The sequence below is a fragment of the Neoarius graeffei genome, chromosome 6 (genome assembly GCF_027579695.1).
Source record: "Neoarius graeffei isolate fNeoGra1 chromosome 6, fNeoGra1.pri, whole genome shotgun sequence".
NCBI classification, from domain to species: domain Eukaryota; kingdom Metazoa; phylum Chordata; class Actinopteri; order Siluriformes; family Ariidae; genus Neoarius; species Neoarius graeffei.
Genome location: NC_083574.1, coordinates 49,706,466 through 49,720,163, shown reverse-complemented (window position 1 = coordinate 49,720,163; position 13,698 = coordinate 49,706,466). Strand labels below are relative to the sequence as shown.

Below are 13,698 nucleotides of genomic sequence, written 5' to 3'. Positions count from 1 at the left end.
GTTTACATTAGACCGTATCAGCGGATCATCAGATTAACGTTTTTAAAACGATTAACATGCACACAGCAACGCCAATACACGATTCGCCTGCACACAGCAACACCAATACACAGATACACTCGGCTCCGCAGGCATCCTGTGCTCCAAATCACTCCGCCCTGAACAGCGAATGCCCTCTGGAGGGTGCGCACTCCGGCCCTGCGCAGCTCACAGAGCGCGCGAGTGAAGTGCACGAGCAGTAATTTGGGACTGAGCCGCTGTGTGTGTGCTCTCAGTGCATATCGGGTATGCGCATCACTTACCACTTGCAAGTGGAAGGATGGCAAGCCTAAAGACAATCATAACTACACAATGGGCAGTATTTGCATCAGTATTTGCAGTATTTTCATACTTTTATACTCTTTAATGAAAGGTGATACAAGGCGGAAGTCCGTGCCGTTTTTCAGCAGTCGCGTCACATGACCAACGCCAGCGAATCAGGAAGGTGGATGTCACAGTGACGTTGTCCAATGACGACGCCAGCTAGAGCTCAGCACAGCGTATCCGCGTATTCTCAATGTTTACATAGCACCGGACCAGACACGATCTGGACTGAATACGTGGACGCTGGCGGATTCCCGTTTCCTGGCGTTTCCAGGCGTTTTAATGTAAACGGACAGTGCATCCGCGAAGAAAACGAGACAGATACGGTCTAATGTAAACTTGGCCCTATTCTTTAATGGTTAGGATTGAACATGCAAACTCCACACAGAAAGGTCCTCGCCGGCCACGGGTTTCGAACCTGGGCCTTCTTGCTGTGAGGCGACCGTGCTAACCACTACACCACATTTATTCTTTAATGGTTAGGATTGAACATGCAAACTCCACACAGAAAGGCCCTCGCCGGCCGCTGGGTTCGAACCTGGACCTTCTTGCTGTGAGGCGACCGTGCTAACCATTACACCACATTTATTCTTTAATGGTTAGGATTGTCTGAATATGAATATTACCTGATTATTACACTTCTTTGCTGTTGAGAACATCCACTAATGTTTTAGCTGGTGGGAGAAATGGCTCTGTGGCTATACATCAAGCGCATTAGCTTTTGAGACGTGGGTTTCATGTGTGCTTTTTTTTCCCCTCAGGGGAATCCCCTGTCGCCATCTTAAGGCGCCGTTCATTCATCATCTCAAATACACACCTTGATATGAGTAGAACAGGTGTACTTCCGGGCTATGTGTTTAAAAACAGTCCAGTATTAAATAATAGAGTGTCTTTCACTCTTACGTGGCTTTCTGGGTGTTTTTACAGGCTTTATAGTCGGGTAGTGAGCTGATTTGAGACGTAACCCAACTCCCTCCTCGGAGTGGGCCGGCCCATTGCCACAGTGGGTTACCGCAGGCTGCTTTAACGCTCTTCACAAGTTGGGCAACTTTTCCCTGCGCAGTTCCCCTGCGCTGTGTCGCGCGCGCGCTTGTGTCCTGGACTCTCGCGATGCCTCGGAACTGAGCCGCTTTGATTCTCGCTCAGAGTCGCCATGGCGCCGTTCGGACGGAACTTTCTGAAAGCGCGACTGAAAAGCAGGTACAAATTTCCAAATAACTTTTTTTTTTTTACTTCTTGTAACTTTTTATGAAAGTACAGGTATTTTAAAAACATTTTATAGACTACAGAACTAAAATTTTAACCAAAAAATACATGTTTGATGGAGCTGAGAGTGTTTTTGTGTGAAATGGGAGAATCCCTCTCCGGTGCAATGAGATGACTCGCTTACAGTAGACTACAGTGTTGTTGGATCATATGGTGTCTCAGGCTCGAGTTACTCTTCAGTTCTGCTCTTCAGCTCACCATAGACGCAGGTGCTTGTGTGTGTGTTAAAGGAAAACTCCACCCTGAAAGACACTCAGCTTGTTTCTACTGCTTTGTTTTAGCACCTCTGGTGTTAATCTGTTGGATGATGCTGTATTTTGTTCCATCCTGTCAGAAATTATCAGTTGTGTGCTGCTCTGACATCATACTAGTACATTTACAGTACAATTATTCCTTGGCCCATGGCTCACCTTTTCTCAAAATTTCATCAAAATCCGTTCACTACTTTTTGAGTTACATTGGGAACAGGCAAAAAAAAAAAACTGGGTCCACATACATTTCTGTATCCTGAATCCACAAACGTATCTGGATTTGTATCAAAATCTACTCAATTGTTCCTTGCCCCATGGCTCGTCTTTCCACAAAATTTCATCAAAATCCGTTCACTATTTTTTGAGTTACATTGGGAACAGACAATAAAAAAAAATCCTGGATCTGCATACATATCTGGATCCAGGATCCACAAACATATCCAGATTTGCATCAAAGTGTCATAAATTATTCCTTGGCCCATGGCTCACCCTTCAACAAAATTTCATCAAAATCAGTTCACTACTTTTTGAGTTACATTGGGAACAGACAAAAAAATCTCATCTCATCTCATTATCTCTAGCCGCTACAGGGTCGCAGGCAAGCTGGAGCCTATCCCAGCTGACTACGGGCGAAAGGCGGGGTACACCCTGGACAAGTCGCCAGGTCATCACAGGGCTGACACATAGACACAGACAACCATTCACACTCACATTCACACCTACGGTCAATTTAGAGTCACCAGTTAACCTAACCTGCATGTCTTTGGACTGTGGGGCAAACCGGAGCACCCGGAGGAAACCCACGCGGACACAGGGAGAACATGCAAACTCCGCACAGAAAGGCCCTCATCGGCCACAGAGCTCGAACCCGGACCTTCTTGCTGTGAGGCGACAGCGCTAGCCACTACACCACCGTGCCGCTCCCAGACAAATAAATAAATAAACAAATAAATAATAATAATAAAAGACCCTGGATCCACATACATATCTGTATCCTGAATCCACAAACATATCCGGATTTGTATCAAAATCTACTCAATTGTTCCTTGCCCCATGGCTCGTCTTTCTACAAAATTTCATCAAAATCAGTTCACTATTTTTTGAGTTACATTGGGAACAGACAAAAAAAAAATTCCTGGATCTGCATACATATCTGGATCCAGGATCCACAAACATATCCAGATTTGCATCAAAGTCTAATAAATTATTCCTTGGCCCATGGCTCACCTTTCAACAAAATTTCATCAAAATCAGTTCACTACTTTTTGAGTTACATTGGGAACAGACTAACTAACTAACTAACTAACTAACTAATTAATTAATTAATTAATTAATTAATTATAATAAAAGACCCTGAATCCACATACATATCTGTATCCTGAATCCACAAACATATCCGGATTTGTATCAAAATCTACTCAATTGTTCCTTGGCCCATGGCTCGTCTTTCCACAAAAACTGGGAACAGAAAAAAAAAAAAAACAACATCCTGGATCTGCATACATATCTGGATCCTGGACCCACAAACATATCTGGATCCACAAACATATCCAGATTTGCATCAAAGTCTAATAAATTATTCCTTGGCCCATGGCTCACCTTTCCACAAAATTTCATCAAAATCTGTTTGCTACTTTTTGAATTACATTGGGAACAGACAAACAAACAGAAACAAACAACCACCTCCAACAAAGTTGGCAGAGGTAAAAAAAAAAAAAAAAAAAATCAGCAAGATCAAACATGAGGTATAATGGTCAGCTTTCACTGTTAGCTCCTCAAAACAATAGAAGCAATAGCTCCTTTTGTCGCTCATCATTTTAATGAGAAATCCAACAAAGAACTAGTGAAGACAGAAAACTCTGTCCAGCAGCTCTAGAACACAATCACTCTGAGTTACACCAGAGGTTCAGCTAGACTAGTTGGTGATTTATGAGAGACAAGCACAACGGTGTTGATGGTGGTATTAGTATGAAAGTTGTAGCTTTGGAACCTGATCTGTTTGAGCAGTGTGTACGGAAGAGACAGTGAGGAAGCTGGGCAGACTGAAGGACTAAAGCACTGCTGCATCAGTCTCATCAAGTAGAGATGAAGCAAAGGCTTCATCCCGCTAGTGCGGTGCATCAGGATGAGCATTGTGGGCAATGCTGGAAAGAATTAGCCAAAGTGAAAACCGACCAGTATGTAGATGAATGAAGCCTAAACCAAAAAAGGGTAAACTCATAAGAAAATTAATGCTAAACACCACAGAAAAACAGTTATTAATTATAAAGAAGAAGAAGTTGTTCAGGATGAGTTGTTTAAGTATACAGTGTAGAGTATACACTCACTGGCCACTTTAATAGGAACTTGTTCTTGATTCTAAGATTCCTGTTCTTGGCTGGCAGGAGTGGAACCCAATGTGGTCTTCTGCTGTTGCATGCTGAGATGCTTTTCTGCTCACCACAGTTGTAAAGAGTGATAACTCAATGATATGAGTTACTATAGCCTTCCTGGCAGCTCAAACCAATCTGGCCATTTTCCTCTGACCTCTCTTATCAACAAGACATTTGTTTCCACCCACAGAACTGTTGCTCACGCAATGTTTTTTTGTTTTTCGCACCATTCTGTGTAAACTCTAGAGACTGTTGTGTGTAAAACCCCCAGGAGATCTGCAGTTTCTGAAATACTCAAACAAGTCCATCTGGCTCAAACCAACACCCATGTCTCAGTGAAAGTCACACTTTGAGATCACAGGTTTTCCCATTCGTATCTGCATGATTTTATGTATTGTGCTGCTGTCAAGGGATCGGCTGATTAGAGAACTGTATCAAACAGCAGGTGTATGGGTGTTCCTAATAAAGTGGCCGGTGAGTGTATGATTTCCCAGTCATACACACCCTCAAAGATCTTCATGATGTAATGGAAGGGATACTAACCTCCACTGAGAAACTGGGTTATTCAGGCTATTCCTTTATTGCAGACTGATGGGTTTTGTGACAAGGGATGTATTAACGCCTGTCTATCACTTGTCCAGTTTCCGTAAGGGCCTTGTTTAATAGTTTTGATGTCATAACAATTGCGGACGTTCTGCATTCTGATTACAAACAAGTTTTGAAGCCACACAGATAAATAAATAATTGCTCACACTGCAAGTGTGATGAAAATTCCCAATGATAAAGTGACAACTATAATGTTGACTTTGTACAGTGCTAAATTACCCTGTCTTAAATTTAGAGTTAAATGAACTCGTCAGACTTAATAAGAAATTCACACAAATTCGAATGAACAATGCCAGTGTGGTTGATTTTTTTTTTTATTTCATTTGAATGAAGTTGTAAGAAAAACATTACAGTGCTAATTCTATCCCTAACCTTAACCTTAATATCTTTTCATACACTTTGAGGCTTGAATATTGTAGTGAATTTGTTGGTGTTGGCATTAACTCATAATGAAGTGTTTAATGAATGACTAATGTCAAATTCAGTTGTCTTTTATTAAATCTTACTGTGTTGATTAAGGAATACCAATGGTTTTGAATAAAACTGAACAGTGTTCAGTTTTGCCTCATAATGTTAAACTCTTACAGTTGTTGTTTTACTTTTAGTTTTGAAAAAAACTTCTTACAAGGTTGAATTTGCTCTTGCATCAGCACAGTTAAATTAAGTCTCAGTACTGATTGAACAGCTGCAGTGTTTCTGTTTACTTGTTGACAATAATTCAACATTAGTGCTATGCACATCATTACCACGCAGACACATTTACAATACGTTCTGTGGTAAAGGTTTGTTTGTAACAAGAGTACAAACACACCTAATTTCAGTTTAAGGGTGCAGGTACAACCTGTTTTGGACCTGCAGAATGATTTTGCCTAACGTTAACACTGGATCATTTTATGTAAACACATTGGATAATTTTGATATCGGAAAACAGTCAATGACAGGGCAGTGTGATCCACTCGAAAGATAAATACAGCATATTCCAAAGTGTTTTATTCCTCTTACACCACAGAAAAAAAGATAATAATAATAATAATAATAATAATAATAATAATAATAATAATAATAATAATTTGCATTCATTTATACTTAGGTTAATGTGACAAGTTAGTTCCTGTTATCACTTATGTTATAACAGTTGTACACAATTGTTGTCTCACTAGCCATGTTACTGAGAAACCACAAATCCTTTTGTCCTGAAGACCTTCCCATGTTGATACACAAAAGAAGAGTTTCACATCCAAAGGTTACAAAGCACCGACATTGGAGACTCCTTCCAAAAATGCAAACTAAAGTCTCCTCGCACACAACTGCATCACTATCACACTACAAACTACTATATTTAACAATTATTCACCGAAGGCAAGTGAATATCGGTGAATAATAACCGAGACAAAGTTGAGGTTATTATTCACTGATATTCACTGAGCGTGAAGCGGATAATTGCTTTAGTATAAATACACAGATGATTTTTTTTTTTTTAATTAAAAAATTGTATTAAAAATAAATTATTTCAAACCTCAAAAGCGGTATGCAAATGTAATAAAGGTGCATACAGACTTGTGTCACTTATCTATGCCGACTCACATACTCACTCACTTTGCTTTGAAATCGATAAAATAAATCACAATTCCACCTTACCTTGGAACTAGTCTGGTTAACGCCAGACCATATCACAAGTGAAATATGGTCTGGAATCTGCCTATTGAATTTCTCGTAGGGGAGGTGTGGTTTAACGGCCGTTTATTGGACGTTGCGAATGTCTATCAATTGGCATATCCGTAGCCCATGGCCAATCATGGCAGTCGTACCCGGTGATGTAGTTAGAGCGACGAAGAAGACGAAGAGGCAAAGAAGAGAAGGAAAGAGAAAGAGAAGGCAAAACAAAAATAGGAAAACGCTGTTCTTTTTTTAAAACAAACTTTCGCTCTAAACTATTCAGAACAGTGTCTAAAGCTTGATCGAAAGTTTGGTTCGTATCACTTGCCGCCATGTTAAATGTGATCCGTAAACAGTCCCAAATAAACTACAAGCTTCCGTTTGTCGAGTAGTACGCGTCACCGTCTTTCCACCCCTCCCCACTTTCTGATTGGCTCCCTAACTCAGGCGAGCCTTTAGACCATAGTTTCCATGCTGTCTTTTCAGATCGGAACGATTGTGCAAAGCAGCATGGGATTTCCCAGGCTACCTTGGAACAGTTTTAGAGCAAACTTAATATCATCTTTAGTGCTTTTAGGAACAGCATTTTCTTTCATAATTTGTAATTCTTCCTCACTTATAGTGACAAAGCGATTGGCCGCCATTTTGCCGAGTCGCTCGAGGTGATTATCGAGAAATAGTCAGAATTTCTCGACCAATCAGCGCGTGCAATTTTCTATAATCACCTCTGTATTTATACTAAATTTAATTCGTCTCTTTGTTGGAACAGGTTATTACTATAGAAAGAAAATGTACTAAAATGAGTGCATTAATGTAAACCTGTGATTTGCCTTGCAGCTGATACTAATGCACTCACTGCTGTTGTAGACAATTAATCAACACCTTCTGACCAATCAGAATTGAGAATAAGTCTTTGTAAATGCTTTCAAGCCAGTTTAGACTTCCAAAATTTTAAACAAGATCTTGTAACAAACTACATGTAGGATATGCAGGACTGTGCAAAAGTCTTAGGCACGTGTAAATAAATGCTGGAGACCAAAAATGGCTTAAAAATAATGAAATGAAATGTTTCAACATTTCAAAAAAACACTATAAACAGTAGTAAGCCATAATAAATGAAACAGAGTTGATATTTGGTGCGAGATGACCCTTTGCTTTAAAAAATAAAATAAAATAGTAGTCTCAGGTACAATGAGTGCAGTTTTATAAGGAAATGAGCTGTAGGTTTTACTGAGCATCTTGCAGAAGCAGCCACAGTTCTTCTGGACACTTTACTGTCGCACTTGCTTCTTAATTTTGCACCAAAACCCAGTAGCCTTCATTATGTTTTCTTTTTTAATCGGAAAAATGGTCTATTATGTAATATGCTGCTCAGATAAAAACATTTTTTTCAGTACCATTTAATTTTGTGCTGGAAAACGAACATTTGGACTCTAAAATGTTTTTGTACTGACTCGATAATGTAGAATTCATAAAATAGAAATCCATAACAAAATATATATATACATACCGTGTGTGTGTGTGTGTTTATATATATATATATATATATATATATATATATATATATATATATATAAAAAACAACACAACCTGCTTTAAAGCAACACACACTGTAATTATCTTAAGTGTTAAGATGGAAACCAGATCAGAGGTAACCTGACTCCCATCGTCTGTTATTTTATGTGGCTCATGAAGACTGTTTTGTGCGTGGTGGATCATTTTATTCATCAGCTTGCTTGCTTGCTGTGATTTGTTTTCCCTTTCGCAGCAGTCCATCATAACAGCAAGGGTTTGAAGTAAATCACAGCTTTGCTACATGTGGTTATTATACATGCTATATTACACACCTGTGTATCATCCATGTGTGCCAGTCAGCATCAATAGTTATTTTATAAGCAATATGGTGCACGATGTCCTGACTGTTTATTATAATAAATATATGTTATTTACCAGCTGGGAGGTCCGTATGGTGAAATACCGTGACCAAGGTCTTGAAAGTACTGACCGAGGCCCTCTGGGCCGAGGTCAGTATTCAAGGCCGAGGTCACAGTATTTCACCATACGGACCGACCTTAAGCTGGTAAATAATATATTTATTTTTTCTTTACCAAATTCTAACAGAAAATGAGAGCGCCCGAAAGGGAAAACCAAGCCAAGGCGAGCCACCAGTTTGAATCCTCATTCACGGCTGTAATGCAAATGGCTTCCTACTCGGTATACAAGTGCACTTCCATGGCAGGAAAAAAAATACATTTTGCCGCCTATGTAGTCCCCTATTTATACAAAATTGAGTCATTCAGGATTCAGCCATATTTTTGTTCGGCGTTAGCAACAGTTAGAGGTTTTTAGCTTTCTCCTGAAATGTTTTCTTTTATTTCTTCTTCCTCAGGGTAGTAAAACTCGCTTTCACTGTGAAGACTGTCGTTATCGCTATCCATGCTGTAAAATTAATGCTATTCTCCTGAGAAATGCGAAAATAAATGTTGACAAAAAATTCTACTATGTTTGTTATTGTGAACGAGCAAGTCGCCAGAGGTCCATAACCGGGGTCCGTAACTGGGGTCTGTATCGTAGGATACGGACCTGCTCACCAACCAATCAGAGCGCAGGATTTGATGGAAACCAAACCGCGAAAAAAATAATTATTATTATTAGGTGATGCATATTATTGTGACAGTGAAATTGCTTTGTCGTATGATCTAATTATACAAGTGAGCCCATGGACAGAGCATTAATCATCACTTTTGTAAGTCCATACATGCTGCACTGTGAGCTCACTCCTTTCAGATTGTTTTGTCTCCTGTGAAGATGACTATCTGCTGAAGAAGTTCCCTCTGAAGATAAACAGCCATGTTTGTTCCATCAGAATCCCGCATCCTCTTTAGATAAGGCTCAGGAAAGTCAGGAAAAGTGTTTCTTGCTGATGTATCTTCAGTCAAACAAATCCTGTTAACAAAATCCTGTTATTTCCGTTACACATTCAGTTAAGCAGTGCTTACAAACTCACTTTACACATGGAGTCATTTGTCTTTAAATGTTCTCTTAATGGGTTATTAGTCTGTTTTTACACATTTCGAAACCCAAAGTTTACTTGAGTTAATTTGAATAAATTATCAGTGGAAAGTACTGTTTACAGCAAGAGATTTTTCAGTTTTAATCTCACTCAAGTAAGTTTGTAAACACAAAAAAATACTTTGGCTTCATTATATTTAACAGTTATTCCACAAAATCGAGTCGTACATGAGCTGATAGCCGACGAGGCGCGTAGTGCCAAGTTGGCCGCAAGCCATGCACAATGAGATTGAGTGGAATAATTGTTTTATTCTATCCACATTCACTGGATTTTGAGAAACAGAGCATTTTTATTTTTATTTTTTTGTCATTTTGATAAATAAAAACTTCGTACAAAACGTCCAACAAAATCATTTCCACTTAGAATGTTAACAAACAGGCGAAATGACAGGAGCAATTTGTGAAAAATGTTATAATAATAATTCTTGAAAAATAAAAAAGATATGTTCTTACCATCAAATACTTTTACTCCATATTTTGTTGCTTTTTTTGTATTTTTTAGGGTTTTGTTTTCAACCAGAGTTTTTATTTCACCCTCGGTTGGTTCAGCAACACTCTCCACCATTTTGTTTTTCTCTACTCACGGTATATGAGTTGATATTCTAGTAGTAGAGTAGCCGATCAGAGCGCGCGATTGCTCATATCCAGTGAATGTGGATAGAATAATCTGCTGTATTCTGCCTGCTACATTTGTGTGGCTGAATCCTAAATGGAGTTCTGTCTGTTTTCTATGGAGAGAGCGTATATATTGTAGCCTAGTAAACTAGACCCACCCGCCTAGCGGCCAAAAATATTTTTGCCTAGCGAGTGGGTCTAGCCTCGCACCATATAAACAAAAACACCCCGGGCATCAAATCGTGCCCGCCAATCACAACGCAAGGTTTTTGTTTGGATTCTTTGGGCGGGCTTTTGCAGGAGTGACGACAAAGCTGTGCGACGCTGGAGAAAGCACAGCAGGAAAGATGGCTACCGCTAGTGAACAGAGCGTGTTTGACTCCGCTTTGTTTTAGAAGAATTAGACTTGGAGTTTTCGTTGAAACATGAGCAGGAAGAGGCTCTCCGCTCATTCCTTTTCAAGAAGGACGTTTTCGCTGTTTTGCCGACCGGCTATGGCAAAAGTCTGATCTACTAGCTGGCTCCGCTCGTAGCCAAAAGGATGGGGCTAGTTTGTGCAGTACAAAGAATTAATAAACAGCTTTGAAACATTACTTTTTGATTGTTTCTTATTTTCCCGTTATTTTAAATTTAAGGGAAATTATTTCACCAAACACCACTAAATAAAAACTCTCAAAAACAGTTTAAGCAAACCCTTGAAAAACACTTGAAAAAAAATGAGTGTATGTGGTACAGACTCCAAACTTGTGGTCATTATCTCCAAACTTCTTAATATCTAGAACCTGTTTATTAATTAATACGCATTTTGAAAAATTATTTATTTCAAGGTCTCCCCCACTGCTTTCTGTCGCTCTGACTACATCACAGTCACTGTTGCGCTGATTGGTCAGAGCGTTGGCCTATACGCACAGAGACAGTTTCAAAGACAGCGGTTTGTTCCTCCCACTCGCTTTGGAAATGTCTACGGATCGAGGCCAGACTAAATATTCACATTTAGTCTGGCTTGCCAGGCTATATATATTGAATATGAAGTCAGTGGGGCTTTACTGTGTGCTCATTTACTGTGGGTTCATTCCTGTGTGAATACACAACAATGAATACAAATGTAAGATTAAGATGGCTGATTGTTACGTGTAAATACTTGAAATAAATCTGAAACACTAAAGTTTCTAAAGCATTCTGAAATGTGTTGGCTTTAGAACGTGACACTTGACGAGAGTGCATAAGAACTCTTATACAATGAAAAATTTATTGACAGTCCAAGTGCACTATAACACTACACGCTGCTTACGTCATCCATGTCGCTTAGTAAGAGGCAGAGAATGCTACATTGTTTCATGTTCTTTCACAGAGGTATAAGCTAACTTTCTTTATGATGTAATACATGGGTTAATATGTGGCTTTATCATCATCATCAGTGCTTCTTCCTAAATATAAATCTGATCCTGAGTAACAAGTAACATGCGCCTTGGTATTTTTTTGACTAATTTTATTTAACATACTCTATAAAGGGGCGACCCAGTGGTGTAGTGGTTAGCGCTGTCACCTCACAGCAAGAAGGCCCTGGGTTCGAGCCCAGCAGCCGGCGAGGGCCTTTCTGTGTGGAATTTGCATGCTCTCCCCGTGTCTGCGTGGGTTTCCTCCGGGTCCTCCGGTTTCCCCCACAGTCCAAAGACATGCAGGTTAGGCTAATTGGTAGCTCTAAATTGACCGTAGGTGTGAACGTGAGGGTGAATGGTTGTCTGTGTCTATGTGTCAGCCCTGTGATGACCTGGCGACTTGTCCAGGGTGTACCCCACCTCTCGCCCGTAGTCAGCTGTGATAGGCTCCAGCTTGCCTGCGACCCTGAATAAGATAAGTGGTTACAGATAATGGATGGATACCCTACAAACCTGCTCTATCGACGATACCTGATACTGATCCAATCCTGACATCCTCTTTGTAACCATGGCAATGCAGTGAGAGTATGCTTTAAGACAAGATGAAAAACGTTTCAAATCTGATGTAATATGGCTCCAGTTGTAATGCTCAGTATCGGATCGCCCAAATCATTATCATGATAATCATTTTTCATGCATTTCCCAAAAGTCTGTGTCCCTGTCATGTTCACTCTTGATATAACAAATGCCTATAGAAAAACCCAATCATCCATCCATCCATTATCCGTAACCGCTTATCCTGTGCAGGGTCATGGGCGAGAGGCGGGGTACACCCTGGACAAGTCACCAGGTCATCACAGAGCTGACACACAGAGACAAACAACCATTCACACCTACGGTCAATTTAGAGCCACCAATGAACCTAACCTGCATGCCTTTGGACTGTGAGGGAAACTGGAGCACCCAGAGGAAACCCACACAAACATGGGGAGAACATGCAAACTCTTCACAGAAAGCCCTCCTTCGGCCACTGGGCTCAAATCCAGAACCTTCTTGCTGTGAGGCGAGAGTGCTAACCACTGCACCACCGTGCCGCCAAAACCCGATCTGTATGTTCTGTAATGTTATACACAGACGCGCAGCTTGTGAACAGGCAAGGCAAGCAACTGCTTGGGGCCCCCTGGCCCAGGGGCCCCCCGAGAGTCAGGGCCCAAGGGCTTATTTATTTTGATGAACGCTGGTCAGAAGGCGGGCAGCACGGTGGTGTAGTGGTTAGCGCTGTCGCCTCACAGCAAGAAGGTCCAGGTTTGAGCCCCGTGGCCGGCGAGGGCCTTTCTGTGCGGAGTTTGCATGCTCTCCCCGTGTCCGCGTGGGTTTCCTCCGGGTGCTCCGGTTTCCCCCACAGTCCAAAGGCATGCAGGTTAGGTTAACTGGTGACTCTAAATTGACCATAGGTGTGAGTGTGAGTGTGAATGGTTGTCTGTGTCTATGTGTCAGCCCTGTGATGACCTGGCAACTTGTCCAGGGTGTACCCCGCCTTTCGCCTGTAGTCAGCTGGGATAGGCTCCAGCTTGCCTGCAACCCTGTAGAACAGGATAAAGCGGCTACAGATAATGAGATGAGATATTGGTGATGAACACTGGTCAGAAGGGCCCCCTGGAAATTTTTGCTTGGGGCCACAACAGACTCTAGAATCGCCTCTGGTTATACAGGACAGTGCAAAAGACTTAGGTATGCTTTTTTAGTACACATTTTTTACAGATGTTTGTTTAGCCATGGCCTAATGGTTTGAGAAGGAGCTTTGGGACCAAAAGTTTGCTGGTTTGATTCCCTGGACCAGCAGGAATGGCTGAAGTGCCCTTGAGCAAGGCACCTAACCCCCAACTGCTCCCCAGGCTGCTCTGGGTATATTGTATGTCACTCTGGATAAGAGCGTCTGCTAAATGCCTGTAATGTAATATAATATATTTTATGACTTCTGCATTACTGAGTCAGTACAAAAAACATTTTGTCTTTCCAAACATTACTTTTCAAAAAAAAAAAGTGACAGAAAAATATACAAAAACATATACAAGACCATTTTAAGACAAAAAAAACAAACACATAATGAAATCTGCT

General features: G+C 40.7%; 1 protein-coding gene across 1 annotated transcript in view; it reads left to right on the top strand.

Moving 5' to 3' along the window:
* Positions 1 to 1,372: 1,372 nt before the first annotated feature.
* The window catches only part of rassf9 (Ras association domain family member 9), a 34,108-nt gene continuing 21,782 nt past the window's right edge, over positions 1,373 to 13,698 (top strand). The window contains exon 1 of the mRNA XM_060923770.1: positions 1,373 to 1,563. Within this exon, the coding sequence (XP_060779753.1) occupies positions 1,517 to 1,563 (47 nt within the window). The 5' untranslated portion in view covers positions 1,373 to 1,516. The remainder of the gene's footprint in view (positions 1,564 to 13,698) is intronic.